This window comes from Scomber scombrus, chromosome 6, assembly GCF_963691925.1.
Source record: "Scomber scombrus chromosome 6, fScoSco1.1, whole genome shotgun sequence".
Taxonomy (NCBI): domain Eukaryota; kingdom Metazoa; phylum Chordata; class Actinopteri; order Scombriformes; family Scombridae; genus Scomber; species Scomber scombrus.
The window spans coordinates 24133191-24157467 of NC_084975.1; the positions used below are offsets into that span (position 1 = coordinate 24133191).

At 40.3% G+C, this 24277-nt stretch overlaps 2 protein-coding genes across 4 annotated transcripts; one reads left to right on the forward strand and one right to left on the reverse strand.

Annotated features, from left to right (window-relative positions):
* The first annotated feature begins 635 nt into the window (after positions 1 to 635).
* kcnc1b (potassium voltage-gated channel, Shaw-related subfamily, member 1b) lies at positions 636 to 10632 on the forward strand. 3 transcript variants are annotated; one of them, XM_062421195.1, is made up of 4 exons: positions 636 to 1205; positions 4911 to 5826; positions 6480 to 6653; positions 10523 to 10632. In XM_062421195.1, the coding sequence occupies exons 1-4, from the start codon at positions 636 to 638 to the stop codon at positions 10630 to 10632; spliced, it is 1770 nt and encodes a 589-aa protein (XP_062277179.1). The 3 variants fall into 3 exon arrangements, with proteins under 3 accessions (XP_062277179.1, XP_062277177.1, XP_062277180.1); XM_062421193.1 differs by lacking the exon at positions 10523 to 10632 and adding an exon at positions 7837 to 7976; XM_062421196.1 differs by lacking the exons at positions 6480 to 6653; positions 10523 to 10632 and adding an exon at positions 7812 to 7976 and having other exon boundaries at positions 4911 to 5804.
* Positions 10633 to 11625: 993 nt separating this feature from the next.
* On the reverse strand, positions 11626 to 23414 carry sergef (secretion regulating guanine nucleotide exchange factor). Its single transcript, XM_062421207.1, has 11 exons — positions 23373 to 23414; positions 22575 to 22713; positions 21462 to 21614; positions 19754 to 19848; positions 19547 to 19607; positions 19350 to 19463; positions 18924 to 18986; positions 17644 to 17802; positions 17404 to 17558; positions 15999 to 16035; positions 11626 to 13487 (listed from the first exon to the last, which is right to left on the reverse strand). The coding sequence occupies exons 1-11, from the start codon at positions 23412 to 23414 to the stop codon at positions 13294 to 13296; spliced, it is 1212 nt and encodes a 403-aa protein (XP_062277191.1). The 3' UTR covers positions 11626 to 13293.
* Positions 23415 to 24277: the final 863 nt, after the last annotated feature.

Genomic DNA, 24277 nt, shown 5'->3' on the forward strand with positions numbered 1-24277 from the left:
CGCAGAAAGAGAGAGAGAAAGAGAGAGAGAAAGAGAGAGAGCGTCGGTGTGAAGGAGGTGAGTCTGTAGGCAGCAACAGAGGAGGGACTGAGAAGCTCCGAGTCTCCATCAGGAGCTGCCGGACAGGCGCTGTCCATTCAGCACCACTGCAGTCACCTTGTTGTGAAAGTCATAAACCTGCTCAAGACTGATCTGATCAATTACCGCAACCTGGGCAGTCCAATGAGCTGGATTTATTGTGTTGGTGGGAGAGACATTGCCAGCGTCTGTCCTTTTATCTCGACATCTTGGATTTACCGATGATGTGACGTCCATGCTTAATGTGATGCCATTGGCTGCAATCATTTTGGATTTCGATTCTATAGAGTCTGGCAGCTATAAGCGTCTATGATCACTCAGTCGCATGGCAGTTACTTGTAGAAAATAACAGGGTTTAGAGGGGAACGTAGTCTGATGCGTGTCAATCAGTCCTGATTTCTTTCATAGTTGGTAAGAAACGACAGGTGGCTTTGCGCGCAGCTTTACTTATGTAATTGTTTCCTTCTGTGTAGTCACTGATGTGCATGGTTGCACGCTGCGCCTAGACTTACCTTTGCGATGAAGGGAACTTATGGGAGAAATGCCTAGGGGACGCGATGGGCCTGAGCGACGACAAGGATCGCATTGTGATTAATGTGGGAGGGATCAGACATCAGACATACCGCAGCACCCTGCGCACTCTACCTGGTACTCGCTTGTCCTGGCTGGCCGAGCCTGATGCACCCAACCACTTTGACTATGATGCCAAGATCGAGGAATTTTTCTTCGACCGCCACCCTGGCGTTTTTGCACATATCCTTAATTACTACAGGACAGGTAAACTGCACTGCCCGGCTGATGTCTGTGGGCCCCTCTATGAGGAAGAACTGGCCTTCTGGGGCATTGATGAGACAGACGTGGAGCCATGCTGCTGGATGACCTATCGTCAGCACCGGGAGGCAGAGGAGGCCCTTGATAGTTTCGGCGGGGGGGGCCTGTTAGACCTGGGGAGTGAGGAAGCGGAGCAAGAGCAGCAGGAGCATGGTGAGGATGTGGATGTGGATGAGATGACAAGGAGGCTGGCGCATGCAGACTGTGCTGACACCAGGAGTGGGAGCTTGTGGAGCCGGTGGCAGAAATACGTTTGGGCTCTGTTTGAGGACCCATACTCCTCTAAATATGCAAGGGTGAGTCACTTTCAAGTATAATATGTTTGCTTGTGCCATAAGCTTTGCTCTTCCTGTTGAATTTAAGATTTGAGGATATTATTAGGAGTTATTATAAGCACATTCTGGGCCAAAATAAGAACGCTTTCTTGGTTTGGTCAAAGCTGCATGAACATACAATGAGTTGTCTCCTGCCGGTGAAACAAAGATTGATCTATCTGGCGGCTTAAAGGGGCTTTTGATGACCTTGAAATTGCTCTCCCAGGGGTCTTCACACCATGAATGTTGAGAGATTAGGAAAAAAAAAAAAACCTAATTTGTTAAAATCATTTAGATGCAGACCATTACTCCCACCCTCATCTATCTCCCAGGATAAGATAAGAAAACTCACTCTCACAGGTCTTTGCACTCATATTTCCAGGACACAAGGGTCCCTGGGCAGACCAGTTAAATGGGTCAGCAACACATTAGGAAACCAAATCTTTGGCACCACCAACATTTCAGTGGCAAACCTCCAGACAAAATTAGGTTGCTGTTAGAGGTGATATTTTTGGTCCATGTTATGGGCAGTTTTCCATCTGGGCGCAATGCCTCTCAACACTGACAATTAAATGACTTTACACCTTCAGATCTTTTTGTTTTTTGACCAGTGCTCCCCTATACAGACCACTGTGTTACACGCTGCTTGAACAGCTGTAGCAGGCCGATTCAGTGTAATTAGTTATCAGGCCCCATCCAGCAAGTGTAAACTGTATTGACATGTTCTCACTCTTACAGCAAGCATTAGTGAAAGCAGTTTAACTCACACACACACTCTGCTTTCAAATTTCACCTTCTGCAACGCAGGGAAAATCCCCAAAGCAGAGAACTGCCCTAAAATGCCCTACATTTTAACACAGAGCAAGACAAAAGCAGAGCTGGGATTGACAGAGCTCCACCATGACTGGCAAGAAGATTAATTAGAACTGAGTCTCAGAGTTAATTACAGACTCTATTCACATTGGATACATCAGTAGAAAACCCTTGTCACTGCACATCACTGTAGACCTGTGGTTCACCAGCAACCGTAAGAATTAGTCAATAAGGAGCAAACAATCTTCGCCTGTCACCCTCCCTCCAGACTACAGTGTTCCTAAATGTCACAAAGACACGTAATTTAAGAGGCGGACGGATAAGATGCAGCATTTGAAGGGTGGGATGTTCAGGGGGCTGCAGCGAGCCAGTGTGTCACGAGGAGTTAGTGATCCACATAGAAGTAGCTCACCAGAATGAGTTTCTCATCCCTCTGGTGGATCGATGAAGAGCTTGACAAAATAACAAGTGCACATGTCACTTAGGGGCTGCAGTTTAACAATTAATCTGACTAATGTGGTTTATTTTCTCCATTAATTAGTTAATCATTTTGGTCACAAAATGTCTGATGCCCTAGCCATATCCTACAGCCCACATCAACACATTCAAACAGCTTACCAACAATCCAAAAAAATTGGGGGCACTTTTGCTTATAAACAACATAAATGATTATTATATTATAACAACTACAGCAGACGCATTTTCTGTAATCATCTAATTGACTCAGCTCTACTGTCAATACAACTTAAACTATCAAATTTCTCTTCAGACTATTGGTGAGTTGTTGACAGGCTCTAATTTATTCTCCAGGGTGCCCCCAGGAAAAAAAAAGTTGTGGGGCCCCTACTGACCATGACTGTGGTAATTTAGTTAAACACAAACCTTTTTAAGAATATGCACCATGTGAATTTAAATACAGACATTCCCAAGCAAATTTGCAATGAATCAAATTACCACAAATCAACTGACAATTAACTCTGTGGCATTTTAGGCAGCAGAGAGTTGCCTGTTTTGCCCAGTTCGTAATCAAAACTTTGGTGCTGATTCCACGCCATGTTATCTTCAGATATTGTAGTTTTCAGTGTGGATATATTGGATATTATTACATTCTAGGGTGTACTTGTTATATCGCACAGAGCACACTGTAGAGGGGGTGGACCAAACAACAATATTATGCAATCCAATACAACAACTCCAGATACTATTGCCTCAAGAATTGCCACGAAATTGAATCAACATCTCCCTGACACAGCATCTGCAATAACTGAACATTATCAGCTTCACATGGGTTCATTTTGTCAGTAGTTTTTGTATTTGATCACATTACAGTAAAATGTCGCTGCCATTAATGTTTGAAAGATGGACTGAATTTAAAAACCCACAAAGGTTTTTTACACACTACATCGCACTCAGTAAATTGCACTCACTCCATCTTTCTTGGTTTAGTTTGAATTCTAAGATTCAGATGGTAAACATTGATGTTGTCTCTCTGAAAGAAGAGAGGAAAGCCCTGCTGACAGAACTGAAGGCAGTGGGATGTAGTCATTGCTAACACGCAGTTTCCCCCTGGACAATCATACTATCATAGATGGGAAGCAGACATTCATAAGCAGCAGTGATTTCCTCAGCACAATGCCACGAATTGCCAGTGATGAGATGTTATGATCAGGGCCTGTTTTCCATCTTGTGCTGCATGCCTGCTTTATAACCACACTGTGAATTGAAACAACTAAGATGTTGTATTTCCTTCACTCAATGGAATATCAGACTTCCTCGTTCCAAGACATGCCCACTCCAACTTACCTCCCTGATTCATTCATTAATTACTCCTCCCAGTTACTTAACAATACTGTGCAGTAGTTTGAGAAGCACTATAGAGCCCCACTTATCCTCATACTAACATCTTGATGCATGAACAAGCTCCTATTGATCTACATTCTTTGATTGAAAGGATGATAGAGTAGCTATATACTATGCCTGTTTGTTTCTATGTCCAACAACTTTGATCTATTGACCTCACATTCCCATTTAAGACATAGATGTTTTTCCACTTTAAGACTGCCGTGCAGTACATGAGCAGTAATACATATAGTATTGTAAACCAGTACGATCAGAGGATGATAACATGGGGACAGGGCTGCAATCAATACTCAGGAGGGAATAATGTATCTGTTACACCCATGTAGTATGCATCAGAAATATCAGAACCTAAATGTGATGAAATGTGATCACCCAATCGATACACAATGAAGACTAAAGTAGTCTTTAGCCATCAAGGGAAATGTGGGTTTCTCATAAGAATCTGTCCTTGGCTCAGCGAACCTTAGCTCTCTATGATTCCCAGGAGTCGATCATCGGGCCGGTATGACCTTGTGTAGGGAAAAGACCAATTGTAGTGATGGTTCTGAAGGAAAGAACCCCAGTGAAATTTAGTCATGGGGGTTGACACTAATGTCCTGTCTGCTGCTGCTGGTACTGGCTCTTTGTAATTCTGCATGTAGCATATCCCCTTGAAAATGCCGTGACCTTGAGGTACAGCAGAAGGAAGCGAAGCAAGAACATCAAGCTTGCATTGATTGTCCCTTTTACAATGACACTTCTGGATTAAGAAACACAGAGAGCAGAGGAATGGGGGGGAGGGGTGAGAGTGAGTGTGTCAATGCCACTGTCACTTTCAAACCAGATGTCATTGTCTTAGATAATAGATTGAATTGCATTGTGTTGTGCTAAGAATGGCTGCTGGGCCATCGAGCTTGATTACATTGCATGTATTACTGTGCTCATTCTCCTCTCTGTCCTTCTCCACCCGCCCCACCTTCCCACTCCTCTCCCCCCTCTGTTGCCTTTTCTGCACCCTTTACATTTCCTGCTCAGTGGGTGGCTCTGGCCTCGCTGTTCTTTATTCTGGTGTCCATCACCACTTTCTGTCTGGAGACCCACGAGGCCTTCAACCCCATCATCAACCGCACTGAGGTGGAGCTGGTGAACAACATCACAGTGGAGACCACCTACCAGGAGACTGAGACTGCGCTCTACCTCACCTATATTGAAGGCGTTTGTGTGGTGTGGTTCACTTTTGAATTTCTAATGCGAATAACTTTCTGCCCAAACAAATGTGACTTCATTCGGAACGCCCTAAACATCATCGACTTTGTGGCCATCCTGCCCTTCTACCTGGAGGTAGGCCTCAGCGGGCTCTCCTCAAAGGCAGCTAAGGACGTGCTGGGTTTCCTGAGAGTGGTCCGCTTTGTGCGGATCCTGCGTATCTTCAAGCTCACCCGTCACTTTGTGGGTCTGAGGGTGCTGGGCCACACATTGAGGGCCAGCACCAACGAGTTCCTGCTCCTCATCATCTTCCTTGCTCTCGGTGTCCTCATCTTTGCCACTATGATCTACTACGCTGAACGGATTGGAGCAAACCCCAACGACCCTCGAGCAAGCGAGCACACACACTTCAAGAACATCCCGATTGGATTCTGGTGGGCTGTGGTGACCATGACGACCCTCGGCTATGGAGACATGTACCCTCAGACGACCTCTGGTATGCTGGTCGGAGCTCTGTGTGCCCTGGCAGGTGTGCTGACCATCGCTATGCCCGTCCCCGTGATTGTCAACAACTTTGGAATGTATTACTCCCTGGCCATGGCGAAACAGAAACTACCAAAGAAAAAAAACAGGCATATCCCTCGGGCACCCCAACCAGGTTCTCCAAACTTCTGTAAGTCAAGCATCAGCTCACAACCACAGAGCCCCATCCCCCATGACGACGTTTTCGAGATAAAGTTTCAAGGTAAGACACAAGGACAACAGCCTTTTACATACTACCAATACATTCTCATATATATTTTCTCATCATCATTTCTCTGTCCTCCGAAAGCAGCCATGCCACTATTGAGCTGTTTCATTGTTTGTCTGTTCCCACAGTACAATCAGCTGATGATTCAGTCATGAGATTAAACAAATGAGTTTCCCACAAAGAATCAATAAAATATGTGATGAAAAGCATATTTGACTCCGAATAGGAGAATAGAGAGATTGAGGCAGACTGTGAGTAATCTTGATATTGATTCTGCACTTCTTAATGCAGTGATTCACTTCTCATTTTAAGACTGAGAGTCTGTTATCATTATGTATATCTAATGTTAAGAACATGTGAGTGGAAGTCGCAATAAGTAGATTTCCCCTTGCAATACTCCGGTGGCATTTGTGCAAATATCAGACCTCAAAAACATATAGAACAAGAGAGTGCAAGGCAAACATTAGACAGAAGCTACACATGCAGCATTATTGCACAAGTTAATCCCTGTGTGAATTCAGTTTGTAGTGTAACATGTATACTGTATATTAAAAAACATAGCACTTAAATTCTGAAAAAAGCTGGTATATGAAACCAGATTTTTTTTCCGTTTGTTTTTGTTTTCTTTCCTTTATTGTTTTCTTAAGATTCCAAACTGAACGGTGAGGCAGCTAACGCAGCTCTGGCCAACGAAGACTGTCCTCACATAGACCAGGCCATATCTCCGGAGGAAACCTTCAGCCCCAGCGAGAGAGAGCGGCCCTGCTTCCTGGTCACCACGGCTGAACGCCCCAACCACACAGGGGGCAGAGTGAGGAGGGGTACGTATCGTAACAGCCAATCACAGGCCCCCATAAGACACTGACACCCTGTAGACCCGTAGACAGGACACGCTTTCTTTTCCCTCTTTGCTGAGTATTAAACCTCAGTTTTTCACAGGCACATATATATCTATATCGACACACACACACACACACACACACACACACACACACACACACACACACTCACACTCACACTCACACACACACACACACACACACACACACACACACACACACACACACACACACACACACACACACACACACACACACACCTCTTATGACAACCTTCACACACCATCACAGCAGCTGCTTCTCCTTAATCATCCCTTTGGGAAATTGTATATATTCCAAGTCACGATAACAGCTGTTAAGGCCAAGCACAATCACCACAAATGTCAATAATAACTGTCCACATCTACATAATATATTTTTTGATACCATGCATAATGTAAAACCCCTATTTATTTATTTATTTACCAGTAAGAAAGCTATTTTAGAGATTTCTATGATCTAGAATATGTTGTCTTACCTGCCTGAGAAAGTATTTATGTGCTATGTGTGTATCATGTATGTATATGTGTTTTAATGATAAATATCATGCGGAATCCTGACTATGATACATTGATCATAACTGCGCATGAAGTGTCTTGCTGATGGGTGCTATCAGTATGGTGAAGGAGCACAACACAAATGGAGGAAGGCCAATATTAAATACTATTATAATTATTACGAGACAAATTCTAATTTAATGATTTTTAATATCAGGGTTAAGCCCTTTTTGTTTGTTATATTTATTAAATATTAATAATCAACACGTTCCTTAGAAAGTCACGTTAGTCTCCAGCTGTGCGTGCAGCCAGCACATTAACAGTAAATGGCGTACAATTCTACCTGTAGCTGATAATACATTCCCTACCTGAGGTGCCTACCTATTAAGAGTATTTTATGGTGTTATACTCCAAACCATTCCAGTACCACCCAGTGCATGCTGTTGTACTCCTGATGCACTCAATGCATGGAGAATAATAATCTGTCTCAAGTCTGTGTTGACCTGTTTCTTTGGAGACAAAAACAAGAAAGCAACAGGTGTAGTATCACCAGTGAGGAACACCAAAACATTTTGTCATGGATTCAGTGCTGCAGTGTACTCAGAACGTTCTCTGTTTTTCAACTGAAGGTTATGAAAAGCCTTGGAGCCTTAACAGCATGTCTGGCATGAGCGGGGATGCCTCTGGAGTGTCCTCAGTGTCCGCCCTGCCCTGCAGCCCACCCTGTCTAATGCAGCACTCACATTCTCCCATCCCATCCATTATGTAGCATGGTTGAGTAGCAGACACAATGCCATTGGAAGGCCAGTCCACACTCCTCCTTTTATCTTTCCTGTCAGATTTTGATTTTTACACTTGCCTTCGCTCCTGCTTTTTTTCCATTTTTATTTATTTATTTATTTTCTGGAAAACTGTATCTTAACTGTGCTAATACTCAAGCTTCCCAAGTGTTCTCCTTGGGTGTGTCATCATATCCTAGACTAGAAAACATTGGCACATGCCACTCTGCATGGGTCACCTCAGTTGCAGACAAAGCACTTTTACCACAGGCTAACGCCACTCTTTCCCTGTGTTTACTTCATTGCCTGTTGCTCTGTTGCTTTTGATCTCACATACTCTTCTGCCAATAACTTTTATCTCATCTGCTTTTTTACAATTCTGTGAAAGAAACTTTCATAAGATGTAACCCCGACTAATAATATGCTGGACATTAACAATACATGGCTTTCCAACATATCCAAAAGGTACCATTGCCAGCTGTTAAGGGAACTCCTCTTAAGTGCTTTGTACGTTGCAAAGTAGAGACGTTATAATTCTGAAAATGCAATCCAGACTCAATGTTATATGAGTGGCCATCAAAAAAAAAAAAGGAAAAAAAGTTGAACAAGATATTCATGATGTCCAATGCAATATGGAGATGATGACAATTCCTATGATACTAGTGATGAATACAGCTAATGTCAACAGAACTAAAACTGTTTGTTCATTTGCATGAACTGCATGAGAAATTATGTTCAACAAGAAGCTAAGTGTATCGCAGTACCTGTAAGAAAACCTTTTCTTTCAAAAGCTTCTAAAGCTTCGTCATTTTTTATGCATTTTGAGACAGCTTTACAAGAGACTCAGTCATAGCAGAGATTTGTATGTAGCCGCCATTCTTTGCCTTTCCCCAAATTCATATAATTATTTTCTTGTATTCATTTGACTGGGGCCTCCAACTAAAATAGTGTGATTTAACTTGAACAATCTGTCACAAAGCCAACTAATGCTGTTATGAGCATAAATAGTTTTTATACAGATATATTTACAGGTAGTTATGAGTTTTTAAACAGTATCAGTAGTCCACAGCAACTTCTATTACTGCTGTGATGCCTAAATTAAGGCAAGACTCAACAACGGTGCCTTCATACCTGGTGAGGCAAAGAAAAAGTGAGGTAAAATTGACATGATACAACGTAAGTGCTCCCAGTGTAGCATCAAAACACTTTATACCATGCTCATAACAGTGTAACGAAAGCTTTATTTTATAAGGTGCACCTTGTACCTTTTGCACCACCCTCGTATCCTTAATCACAGTTTTTAAAAAAAGCCCCTTTGGTTATTATTGTTATGTCATAGATATTTAGAAAACTAAGATTTAACCTGTAGGGGATACATAGCTACAAGCAAAAAAGGAAAAAAAAGAAGAAATTACACATTTAATAGTACCCATCTCAAGAAAAACCTTTTGTATGATAAAGCACAAAATATTATTAAAGGGGACCAAACAGGCAACTTCACAGAGCCAAAATATATATCGAGTTACTATCAACCAGAGATGTCATGATGACTCCTGCAGCATGTGTGTCTATTGATTTAAAACATCAATACTGTTAGTGTTACACATGTATTGATACTGTCCCAATAATTATGCACAATTCTTTCAGGGCACTTTAACAAATTTTTATGTTGACCAATCAAACATGTCAAAACTTTCTAGAAGATACAAGTATAGCAAGTCATCTAAGTTTTGTTTTTATTCTGAATGAGCAAAGTTTACATTTCGAGTCATGTCTCTTGTGGTAATTAATGGACGTTATATATTTTAAAAAATTTAAAAAAAAAAAAAACAACTTGTGAAGATTTGATGTGAAGAGATGCAGGTGAATTATATGCTCATGCAATTCAAGTGAAAAAAAAAAGTACAATACGAAACAGTATTGGATGTGGGTCTACTTGGGGAAAGGTAAATGCATGTATTTTACATTTATGCAAAAGAAAAGTATTCAAATAAAATTTGTAAATATAAGTCCTTGCATGAAATAAATTTTATACTCAATGAGCGTTTAGACTCCGTTTTTATTCAACAGCACATGCATACACATCTTTCCTTTCCTACTAGCGTATAGCTAGTACATTCAACTGCTGTTTGACCCTCTTGTCCACCTGCGTCCAGGTCAAAGAGAGAGAGAAAAAAAAAAGAGGTGACTGTGAGAGCATGACGCTAAGTATACAAACGCATGACAACGACTGAACTACTGTACATCAACCTGTAAAACGCGGCATGATCGGGCATGTTTATTAACCGACTCAGAGTCCAACCTCTGCACACAGACAATACATCTTTGTCTGATGCCTTGGCTACGCATGGGATATACATGGTAAACCTGTCTTTACCATGAGGAACTAACGGAGCACATTTTCTTTACTCTCCAAGTCAGTGTCATTTCACCTCTCCCTGCACCTCAGAGGTATCCATCATCGCCATCATTTCCACCATTATACATACTTTGTGTAATAATTTATTTTTGTTATTGTTTTTTTATATGTTTATAGAGACCCAGCGACAGCATCGGAGCAGACAACCAACTGATTCAGTTTGTGTTATGAACCATGGTGTACCAACCACTATGTGTATGACCCATAATGGCCCATCACCCACCTGATAACGCTGTAGCATTGTTGTGTGTATTACTTAGTATTTTTAAATGGGTGTGACAGTGACAACCTGTGCATCACAAACTCAGCATAGATGTAGCACTGAGGAAGTTTTGTTGTCAAGCCTTATGTAGCTCAGTATGTGACTGGTTACTGTGTTGTAATTTGTGTGCCTATTTTTGTTGTGTGCCAGTGCTGTAAATACGCTTTCTGTGTGCTCAAGTTGTGTGTACCAATGTTTTGAGAGATCATCAAATATTTGTGTGCTTCTTCTGTTGAAAGAAAAAAAAGAAAAGAAATGTTGCTCCGATTTTAATCACCACACCCTCCCCTCCTTCTTCTCCAACCCCCCACCCCACCCCACCCCACCCTACTGTAAAAACCTGTCACTTGTCACATCAGCCAGACTAAACAATTGAAAACTAATCGTTAACTTTGCACTGTCACGGTCACATCTTTGTAGACTTTTGCACTCTTTTACACCAATGAACTTTCAACATTCCATTGATATGTTTTCAGTCATCAGAGATAACATCCACAAAAAAATATTATAAAAGAAAGAAAAAGGTTATACTTGAAAATAAAATTAAAAAAACAAAAAAAAAACACCGCTGTTACCTTGTAGTGGCATTAAAATGTCAACATGTGCCGTTAGGAATTGGTAAATAACTGAGTTGGTTGAGCAAATCTTATTAAGGATTATTCAGAAAGATATTCAACATTAACTGAATGTTGATATGTCTTTTATATGCATCTGTGCTTTAACTAAAAAGGACAGTTTATTTATAATATACCTTAACTCATATCACAGCTCGGACATTGTAGTTTTTATGTAGTACATTTTTAATTGACAATCATGTAGAATTGGCATATTATCTTTTTTCTGCACACATGCAAATTGGTATATTAGCATGTAATACTAACCAATGCCAAAACATTATACACATCATACTGGAAAAGTGCCTCTGTTATGCAATTTCTTCTTACCATTCAGGAGTATAGCTTAACCAACATGAACATTTCATTTTAAATTAGCCATCACTCACCAGCTAATGAAAACAGGCATCAGTTCAGTACTCAAAAAAGCACACAGATACAATAAGGACTCCCCGTATGGATCAGCATCTAAACGCAGGCAATGAGCATACTTGATTAAAGGACAGCCATCAGGTTCAAAGAATGGCTTTATTCATTGTTTGTGTGGAAAAGTTAGTGAAAAGGGGACCAACTTTTTTACCAAACAACTGCAAACACACTGCCAACAACCTGCTAAGATCTTTGTGCATTCAGATACAGTATATCTGGATCTAACAATAGAGCTGAGCACAAATGGGGGGGGACAGTGTGCTGGTCAATGTCCAACATGGAATACAAAAACAGCAGCTGTTAGCATTAAACGGAATAAATAACAACCAGGAGGCAACCAATGTGTGCCGTTTAATGAGACTTCAGATTGTGTGTTTCGAACACCATGCATTTTGTGGTTAGTTATCTCGATAAGGTGTTCAGTGATCGTTTTGATTGGTTTGTTGTTTAGGGATTTTTTTGTGTCTTTTCTGACCAATACAGTTCAGGCTTGTACAATAAATAGTGATAAATAAAAAAAACACAGAAATGATCATTTTTCAGCGAGTGTTGATTTATTTAATTTTTTCAAACTAATCCAGGTAAAAGCATATTAATTTAAATCTCAGTGCATAATTTCAGTGATACGTTTTCCATATTTAGTTTGCATAAATTTATGATAAATGAAGAACTTCTAAATGAAAAGAAAAATAAATATAATGCAATTATATCATACATGAGCCATTCAGAGTCCTGCCAATGTTCTTGACCACAGCGTTGGCTTCAGACCTGCAGTTGGTGCCTGGATGCTGCACTGCGGATGCCCACTACTTATTAATATATAAGATGGGTCAAATGCAGCTGACTAATTTCCCCCAAGAGGGATTAATGAAGTATAAAGTATGAAGAGGGTGCCAATAAGACAAACACAGCCTCAAAGAATACGTCACAGACTGACAAGAATACAAATAAGTGGTGGACAAAGAAAAAAATAATGCACTTTATGTGTAAAAGGTAAATCATGATATTTTCAGTATGAAGGTGTGGATCAGAGATTGACTGCCTACTGACACTCAAGATCACTGCAATAAAACTGCTGACATGGGAAGATGGAGCTATAGCACCACTCTAGCCCATCTCTCATATGACCCTTTACGGCTGCATGCAGGAAGACAAACATGGCAGGTGAACCAGAAGCCATAGACATGGCCATATCCTGCAAAAGCCCCCCCTCCGCCCCACCACCAATCACGTCCATCAAACTGACGGTATGGTCACAGAAATGATGGCCGCTGTCCACAATGAAACATAATTCAGCCTGTGTCCATCCACACAACAGTATTTATGACGAGTGCAGTGTGAAGTCAGACATGCTTTCACCACTTAACTGTTGAAAGGGCTCAGGAGGCCTATCAGGAGGTGAACGTTGCTGAAGTGCTGTACGTTGTCTGAAGGCACTTAAAATAATCACATATAGGATTTGCAAAGCTGTGACAAACCAACTGTAAAACAGTCAGACATGTGTTTACTTGCAAAGTCCTTTTTTGGAATTAACCGGCAGTCTCTGATTGTCACATGCTGAATAAAATGATCCTGCTCCGATGTTACTGCAGTGGCGTCGGTGCAGAGTTTTGTCTTGAGCCAGTCGTCGCAGCACACACAGCCATAGAGTGTCCAGCCCCGCAGCCAATGACAAGAGGTCTGAGACCGGAAATGAGCTGCGGTTCAAAGACATCGGTCTCTGAACCGTCTCCACACATGCCGTGTTCGTTCCAGCCCCAGGAGAGGAGACACCCCCCTGAAAAGGAGAGGGGTCAGGGGTCAATGGAGCTGACAGAACAGAGACGGGTCTGCCGCACTATAACATGTAAGCTAAAATTAGCAGCCTGGAGACAAAAGATAAAACATTTACCTCCTCTCCCAAAACAGAAAGCACACAAGCTCTCTTTCTCTCTCTCACACAAACACACACACACACACACGCACAGCCCCTCTGCTCCCAACACCGACAGTCAGGCAGTAATAAAGCCTCTCTGCACTTCACAGCTGGTTAGCTTGTTGGTGGGTGTGGTCAGGTCTGCATCACCGAGGAGACACGTGCCATGGCAACACAGTTACCTAATAGGCTCCATTGCCATGGCAACAGAAGCGAGCTTGCTTTCTCAAGGGTAACACATCTTCAAGCTTTCCCCATCCTGCAGTTGTGTGTCTTTCATGCCATGTCTTTTCATTTATTTCATAGAGGGGGATTTCTTTGTCTTTCGTCTTTTTTTAGCTCGTCTCTGAAAATCGGCGTGTATCAAAGATGTGGATTTGTCAACAGACACATGCCCTGTTGCCAGTTAAAGGACCAAGATATCATGCCAGCAGCTTATGTCAGTGTGACACTCTGCCAGCTATGGCTTATGCATTACAGACAAGTAGCCGGGTCTTTAAGATAATGCATGTGTTTCTAACTGACTATTTGCCTTCCTTGATGAAGGTTATTCACTAAACATGCTGATTATTATTCATAAGTGAACTTAATGCGTTGAATCATTTTGTTCTTTGGGTAAAAAAGCCTTATTTTGGTGCCGTGCTTAATTCATGGACTCACTGACTGAGTACAGCACATCAGTGTTTCCATGGCAACTAAGTGACTGCACAATATTTTTGCACAATAAAAGGATACAAATCAAGACACTCAAACAGCTATTTCCTTGTGAATAAATCCTGTCACTGTGTTTTACATTTAATGGTTTTAAATTTCACACCTAATTAACAATACCAGAGTTACACAATCTGCAGAAGGCCACTTTTTTAATTTTTTAGGTTGACTTACATCACACTTTAGGTGCAAGTGAAAAAAGATTGAGTGAGGTGTTTGTCCTAATACATTCCCGTTAAGTTTAAAATGTTCAAATTAACAAAAATCTTTCCTCAGATTGGATGAGCTGTGCCAACAGCGCCTATGGCCTATCTCCCACTTCTGACCCCCGATGATGAATTTCATACATGAGAAGCACTTCCTCAGGTGCAAATGGCCAAGGGTTGAACAGGCAACAGATATCATAAGCAGCATGCAATGCTCTCCGTTCCTTTCCGCCTGACCTACTTCAGCACCAAAAATAGCAGCACTCAGGTCTCTGCTTCCAATCCTGTTTTGCTATTTCATTGCTCCAGCCACTGCGCTCAAGACAAGAGGAGGAAAAGAGGGGAGCATAGCAGAGGAGCGAGGTGCAGGAGGTTCACACGAGCATATCCTTTACTCGCTCTGCTTTCTCATCTCATAACTGAACTTCTGAAAGCAAACAACAGTGCTTTGTGAGAGCTGTCATTATGACGGACAGTCTGCGAAAACAGTTTCCTAACTTTAATGGCATGTCCCGTTGACTTTTTACATTGGTCAGAACATTAAGTGGACGGCCATTTGCTTTAAGAAATATCAGCATTGTTCAGCCTTTCCTCTCTATTTGAACTCTATGCTTGTGTTTTCATGTTCATCTGCGGTATTTATATTCATGCTGATGTAAAAAACTGGGTCAGTGTTCAAAATTTAATGCAAAAGATTTCACCTAAAATGTTTTATAGTGCTACTTAGTGACTATGGGAAAGCAGGAGACTTTTAGAAAGCATGAAAAGAATAAAAGCACACATTATCTCTGTAAATCTGAATCAAAAATAAACACAGGTCTGTTTGTTAATTATTCTTTCAGCGATATGTTTGACTGTGCTGCTCTAATGTGGATAAAGGAAGACTGCTCTCCAAACATTCAACTGGAAAAACATGCCTGTAAATCTGTGTGTGGATAATTCAGCTCCTTTTACAGGCCTGTTCGGGTAATTGCTTCTGTCAATGATACCCATCTATCCTTGCTAATTACTTCCTGATGCAAAGGCCACAAAGCAATGAGCTAACCTCAGAAATCCTCTGCAGCATTACCAGACGGATTATTATTTCACACTGATACTTAACTGTAAAGTGTAAGACAGTTCCCTAACTAATTATTTTGAACAGCGAGGAGGATGACTTGAAAAGGTTTAGCCTCACCTGTGTGTATTCACGTGTCAGGCCAGAAGTTGTGTCTCTTGTTTCAGTCACTTGTACTTATTGAAACCAATAGGTTCAAAGTATTTTTGCTCGATTTTTCAGAAACCTCTTTTCTTCATTGCATCTTTCTAGTGCAGTTGTGTATTATGTTGTCAGACTTTTATGATTATCTTTTCCCTCACAGCAATACAGGTGATGATATAGAAAACATGGCTTCCATAAGGAAAATAAGCTGCAAGGCCAAGAAAATATCAGACTTTTTTGAGATAATACACTCACCTAAAATGGCGAGGTTATGTTCAGATCCACATGCAATCTGCAGAGAAGAAGATTCAAAAAGTGTTTAACATGCTTGCTGAAAGAAGATTTTAGGATGTTAAACCTAAAGATTGTTTAAGCCAACATGGACACTGGGACATCTTGTAATTGAACTTGCTCCGAAACTGAAATAAAACAATATGTGCCAAGTTGTAGTGATTCTGCTTTTATTTAAAACTGCAAACAACATGAGTGATGATCTCATCTGTAAATTCATGAAACGCTCCCTCCACAGTGCATCATCAGAAAGAAAAGCAGAAAACTGTAACGGAAAAGTCAGATCTTTCATAAAAGCTAATTCAAATACTGCTGGATTGTCTGGAGGAGCTAATTCTACCGGCTCAGGATGGCTGTGTGCTGTGACTCTGCTGCCTAAAACCTTTTATAATTTAATGACCCTTTATTATAGTCCCCCCCCCCCCCCCAACTGCTGCAGGAATGGAGGGGACACATTCAAATGCTGATCCAGAAACCTAAAAAGCTCAACAAGAGCAGAAACATAAGACAGAGCTCTCTAGATGCCTCTTTAGATTGTGATAGCTTTTATACTATCAATAAAAGTTACTGAATTGTATTCTTGCTAACAGAGTTTGGACTGCTTATTCTCCTTTTCATAGATTTGATAAAGCATACAGCTGTGGCAAGCCATGAATAGAAGTGCACCTAATGATTCCTAAAGCAGTGACAGGTTGTAATTTATTACTCCAGTAATGTTCATATGCCTCATACAAAGGTGACATTTTGCCAAATATTGACTCTGTGGGTGTATATGTACAGTGCTAGGAGGACTAACATGGTATGGTGCACTGAGAGATTCATAGTCTACTCAGCTAATCCATCTTGCCTTTAGCTTGATGCCTTGACATGAAGCCAGCACTGCTGCAATGATCTGTGTGCATTGGAGGAATGATCCCTAGCTTGCCCTTGCCCGTCCCTGACATCCACTTTATTGGCAATGATCTCCCACCATGCTGCTGCCATTTAGACTGCAGGTTAACTGCAGCAATCCCATGAAGCTCATACATAATTGCCCTTATAGGAGACGAGACCTCTGCCTTCACTGCATGTAAATGGTTCCCTCCCTTGTGGATGATAACGGCAGTGAGTGTGTGCACTTTACATGGTTCTTAAATCTTCCATCATAAGAGAACCAACTCCCAGTGAGCCTGGCTCTCACTCAGTGGCACTGTGCTTCACCTCACACTAAACCTTAAGATACCTTTTTCATTTGTGGATGTCTGCCTCCCCCTGCTGGACTGACTGAGATTATCTACCACAATAATAAGAACCATAAAGTATACTATCAGCAACACCAAAATTAAACCTAAGAGATATTTTGTCATTGTTGATATTTTATATGTCTCACCTGAGTTGCTCCACAGAGGGCTTTAACGTCTGCAGGGAGGTAAACCTCCTGCTTGCCACCTTCTGCCGAAGGCCGCTCTGGGTTCGAGCTAGTTGACGTTGGTCGGCCCAGCTGTCCATAATTTCCTCTGCCCCATGTGAACACTCTCCCGCTTTCTGAAAAGGATTAACTTGTTCAGTTATGGCAACTATCCTGTCAACCCGGTGAGCATCAGACACATTACGTGTTATTGTGCCTCACCTGTTTGGGCAACAATGTGAGTCCAGCCGCTCCACACATTTTTAACTTTCTCTCCACCCAGTAGTGAGCGCTTCAGCAGAGTGGGAGAGGATAAGAAGGGCTCTGTGGTGGTAAGCTGGCTGTGCTTGTTGCTTCCCCACAGAAACAAATCACCGTCTGCTGCACATACGACAGGAGTGACATTACTCTTCATCCAACACAACAGAAAGGCAGAGCTGTAATTGAGTGGTGCTGGTCCACTGATTACGAGACTGACTGGAGGCCTCACGTTATGTATGAACATGATGTGGAAGAAAACTCACTGGTACAAGTGATACGCTTCCAGGGAAGAGCTATTCAAAATACAACACATATCTGATTTTAAATTGTAGCCTATGTAGTATATTTTAATTGCAATTCAGTGAGTTTATACGCTTCTCAGACATAAATACAAACTGGATTTTTATTCTAAGCAAGGAATTTCCAGCCCTGTTTATTTTGGAGGGCACTCTGGGGAGCTTGTTTCTTATTGTTTCTGGTGCATATCAGTTGCTAAAATACCGGTAACCAAAATCACAAAGCTAAATCAAGTACAAATCTCTTTTTTTTCTTTAGGCTGCTAAATTCAATGATCTGCTGCTAAATTTGTTGCCTGTGTTAATAATCTTCTGCAAGTGCAAAAATCTGGAGCCTACAATGGGCCAGATGCAAGAACATGTTCATATTTTTGAGTTAAATTTCTCTTACCTTTCGTGAGTGAGACACATCGGATTCACCAAACACTCGTATCACCAGGAAACAGTCGTAAATGACCTTTGTAAACATGATAAATTAATTGATTATCATATGTAGCCTATCTATACGATGTCAGTCCTCTGCCAGTGCTTCCCCACACAAAAAATGTGAGTTCCCCCAAAAGACATGATATCGGTCGCACACTGCCATTTGACAGTTAAACAGCAACAAGACATGTTGTATTACTTTGGAGAACGACAGGTTGGTTTTATGTTACTGGCACCACAGGTCTGCACCACTCGTAAATTTTGTTTGTACCTAAAAGAAAATCCTGAATACTGAAAATTGGTGAATGTGATCAATTCTTGTAAATCACTTGTACGAGTGAGTTACGAACAAATCTGTGCATACGAGTGTTTCTTGCATCTGGCCCAAAGATAACCAACATATCCCTTCAGCAACAAATAGGTTGATCTGAATATTTTTTTAAGTCAGTGGCTGAAACTCATACAAAATCAAATACAACATGAACGGTGCACTATAACTGTTGTGTGCTGGTGTAATACCTGTGAGGCACACACAGTGTGTTGAGCCAGCAGTTACAATGTGTGATGTCTTCTGATCCAGACCTGCAACACAAAAATCTCATCTCAGTTATACATTGGCATAAATCCACTTATGTCAATAACTCTTAACTCTTTCCTTTAACTCTTTTACTCCTAGTTTAGTTTAGTTTAATTTAGTTTATTTGCACATAAAAAATAAAATAAAAATAATAAATGAAGATTTGTTGAGATTAGGAAAGTAAAACAATAACTAACAACAAAGAAATGTTCAGGAGGGGCCAATAAAAGTCATCAGGGCTTGTCACAATCATACTCCTAACATCTCAGTTTGTTTGTTTGTTTGTTCTGAATATGTAAAGCACTTTGTGTTACATCGCAATGTATGAAAAGTGCTATACAAATAAAGTTTGATAAGGTTCCACTTACCTGGTACCAGAGCAGGCATCTTAGAGCTGAGGTGTGATGGGACAGGGTGAGGACTGAGTGCTCTCTTGGCGTGACTGAAAAGACCTGTTCCCCACTGGTATACACAGCCTGCATCTGAAGGCAGAACAGAAAATTAGGACGTGTGGATTGACTGTCAGATGAAATCATTCTGAGGACACTTAATAATGCAAACTTACCAGTAACAGCTAGTGAGTGTCTGAGTCCTGCTGCTACACTAACCACTGGCTCCTTCAGACTCTGAAAACAAACACACAAAGACATCTGCTTCAAAGAAACTGAACATGATGTAAAATTGGTGTGCAGTAATTTTGATCACTAATGATTTATTACAAAAAGACATGGAAACATTAGAGTGGCCGTACTGTGTTTAACCAAGTACTCACTTCAATAACCAGTAGATCTGCAGAGTGTGTCACTGTCTGTCCAACACCCAGCTGGCCAAATGCATTGGAACCACATGCCAATAATTTACCACAATCTGTCAGTGTGACATAAAAAGACAAGAAATATTCATAACATAACCATAAATAAAACATAGTGAAATAGTACACTTTTGAATGGGTAGAGGGTAGATCTAGGCTTCCCATTTTTACAGTCACTGTGCTAAGAATACTTAGTTTAGTTTATTTCCGTCACTGAACTCAAACACACATGTACAAACAAAGCAAACAATCACATGGCCCCATTCCTTGTTGTTCATCTCCACCAGAACTGATGACAAACCAAAAGGGAAAAACAAAAGTATAAATAAATAAACAAATAAATAAATAAAGCAGTTTTCATGTGTCATTCAGTAGATACCAATGTACATAACAAACCCAAAACATCCACAATAATTACAATAACAACATTGCAGATTTGCAGATGTTGTGGCCTTAAAGGTAAAACCAGTCTGCATGAAAGACTTCCAGCTCATCACAGGTTTTAAGGACAGCCCTGAATGTGAGTTTAATGTCCCTTTCACATCCTGAATGATGGAAATAGTCTCATATTTATGACATGCAAGCCCTGCGCAATAATGAACAGTGAATACTGTCATGTCTCTTGCCCCTTATTTATTTATTGATATTTTAGACCATATTTTAAGTTGTATGGGTATGGGTATGAATTTGTATGTGGTCATAGGTATGGGTGGGATGTGCTTGGCTCGTGTGTGTGTGTGTGTGTGTGTGTGTGTGTGTGTATGTGTGTGTGTGTGTGTGTGTGTGTGTGTATTAGTGTTATGTGTATATATCTTATATCTCCTTCTATTTTTCTATGCTGCATTGGACTGCTCAAATGGAGTTTCGTTGTATACTTGCAATGACAATAAAGATCTAATCTCTTGTCATCAGACAACTCACAACACTTCCATTACTGCAGAGCTGGTTGCATTACTGTGCCCTGATGATAAAGCTCTATAACTGGACTTGACTGATGTGAGTGATTCGTTTTTGTTCTTTTGCTATTTCAGGCACCTCTGTATATTTAAATGCAAAGATGGATATATTGTCACTTTCGTAAAAGGTCCCAGTCATAATTAAAAACTGAATCTTGACATGAATGGTATTTAAAAGTAGACTGGTAATTATAGTGATTCCCACGTGACATGCATGCTGCATTAGTGTGTGGAGGGTTGTGAGAACTGGTGCTTTTTTCAATTTACTGCCATCTACTGTACATTCTTGTCTACATCTAACAGTTACAAGCACTTCACCCACTGTTCACCCTATAATGTATTAATAATCCATCACTAACCAACTGTGTAAATTGTAGAAGTTTGACTGATGGGATTTATTTGTATTACCTTTTAATATCAATTGGTTTATTATATATAAATATATATGTATATGACTTTTTGCATATTGTTTGGACCCAAATGTTTTATCTATTTGTGTCCATAAAAAACTAACTATATTCTTACATGTATTTAGTTATTCCTTGTGTATTTCCATTTCTTTCCTGCCTTATTTTTAACAGCTATGATATCCAATTTTTTCCTCCAAGGACAAATAAGATGTAATCCTATCCTATCCATCACCAAGTGCATCCAGGTGCACGTGTAAAAACAGAGTATCATTTCCTGGTTATGAAATGTAGCTCACTGCTCACCAGTGAGAAGAAGAGTAAAATCCCAACCACAGGCGACATTTGTGACCCTCTGTTTCAGGCCAGGGCAGAGTTGCAAAGTTGAGAGGTCTGCGGTGTGGCCGAGTCCCAGCTGGCCTTTGTTATTCTGTCCGCACACAAACACCTCTCTGTTCTCTGTTCAACACAAAATGCACCACAATCATTTGGGTTATTATATTGTTGAGTGAAGTATTTTAGTATTTCCCATTAATTATATAGACTGTGGCGGCCTGCCATAGTCTAATTTGTGCTGCTAATTTGTAGTTTAGTTATTTGAGGAAACACAACGCAAACTTGAAACAATGTAGAAAGACACTAAATTGTTTTGAGCACAATTTATTTTATAGATATGACATAATAAATTTGCTCTCAGAGTGCATCAGAATGATGCATTTGACTTAAAAATGTACAACATTTTCTTCCAGGGGGGCCGGACCCCTCTATAGGGTCAGACTGAGATCCAACCACCATAGTCTCTCAAAGCTCTGTGGGAAACACTGGAATAATTATGGTAAGAAAAACATGCTTCAAAGTTAATGTATGCACCTGACTGTTGATTTAACCATTACATACTGTTCATATTCTAACTCATAACTATCCTCTACACCATAAATTCCCCATCACTCATTAATAAATGTTTGATTAATCCTTAATGAAGCTGTCAGATAGCAAACAGAGTGATCGTATTTATTTATGGGGAAAAGAAGACATTCATAATAACTATTTTATAATCCAGGGGAGAACATTTTATAGAATATGAAGATTACAACACAGTTTTTCAATGGTGTGTTTTGAATTTGGGGCATTTTATTTCCTATTTTGTATACTGTGGGTCACATTAGGAAAAGTCCAGCTAAGAGAAATGTATAGGTTTGTTTTTTTACAGCTGTCAAGTGTAAATAGTGGAAAAACTGTGAGCTAACAAAACAACAGTAACTTATTTGTACAGCAGGGAGAGTCCAGAGACTACTGAAGACATTCAGAGTCAGACTGTGACACAGTATTGAACAAATGCGGTCAGAAACCTGTTTTTTTTTTTTTTTAAAGGAGGAAGAGAAAGTGTAGTTAGGGAATATTAATGAATTGTTTAATTACCGGTAACAACCACAGAGTGTCCCCCGCCGCCGCCGACTGCCCGGACTGTCCTGTGTGGTAGCGCAGCGGTGTCAGAGAGCCGGGGCACCGACTGGTCCTCCTCATGCCCCTGCCCCAGCTGCCCGTAGCTGTTGGCTCCCTGGCAAACATATTTACCACTAAATGACGTTAACTGAACAACACACACAGGACTAAATAACGATAGTATTGTTCTGTTAACCCGATTTTACCGGTGTTATGTTGAAGTCTGTTCCCCTGTTTATATGTGTCCCCACTTCTCTCCATAACTCCCCAAAACCAGTTTAACCTTAACCCAAGCTTACCTTTACCCCAACCAGCTAACTGTAACCATAACCTAACTCCACCCGAAGATGTGCTGCTATGAGACACACAGTTTTAACAGGAGGGGAACATTATTCGAGGGGGTGACAGACTTCGACATAACGCCGGCTGACTGTCGGTGTTTCGCTTTAACTGGTGACCGTGTTAACTGGTGACTTTCTACATTACATTACGTTTCGAGAGGTGAATGAGTCTTCTGGACGCAATTTAACTTACATACATGATTGGATATTACACAGATTATTGTGTATTTTAAATGGATTGAACTACAATCAAAGGCTTTTTATGAGAAAATCACCAGTTAACACGGTCACCAGTTAAACCGAAACACCGGTCGTTAAGCTAACGTTAGCCATCAGCAGCTGCCGTGCTGGTGGTGAGTGTTTGAGATAGCTAAACTACAGGAGTGCACACGTGTAACTTTAATATTTAAAAAGAGGGAGATAATGAACTTACCCACGCATGTAAACAAAACTCCAGCAGCGACTTCGTTTCCATGGAGCGCCAGCCACAATCAGTGACGATAGTGTGATTTGCGACACTGTCGTGAAACAGACACTAACCAACTGCGCACATGGGTGGATAGTTGAGAAGGTTACTTTGGAAATGTAATAGGTTACAGATTACTAGTTATCCTATTTAAAATGTAATGAGTAATGTAACTATTTCAATCACTTAATCTAAGTAATGTCATATATTATATTTCATTACTTTTTTAACATTTTCTAATGCATATTTCCAGCTGTTAGGGTAAGTGTTCCTATTAAACCCACCAAAATCTAAGTTCAGGTGTTTTTCATGGATACTGACAGGATTTATAAAGGAAGATTTGTCTCTCATTTGAAAATGTATTCATTAGTTCATGTAGATTTTTGAATAAAATAAAGATTATGAAAAAAGTCAAAAGTCTCACATGGACTTAATTGGTACTGTGACACCATTTAAGCCCATGTGTGCACCAAATAAGCTGATGTCATGATTATTTACAAGATATATAAATATTGATTTCAAAGACTTAAAAACAGCAATGTATGTTTTCAGTAACATGTTAAATGTTTAAAAATTAGGGAAAAACACTCCTTGGCAAAATCTTAAAAGTCAGATGTAACCTCCTATGTAATCATCAACATTTTCATAAGTAACTAATTTAATTACACATTTTTTTCTCAGGAACTGTAACGTATTACAATTACATTTATTTTGTAATTAAATTACGTAACACTGGTACTTTGTATTGTTGTTTTCTCACATGATAAGTACTTGTAATATGTACAGTTGTTGTTTTATTTTGTAAAGTACACGTGCTCGGTACTATTGTTTTCTAAAAGTATAAGTATCTGTAATATTGTTTTTCCAAATGG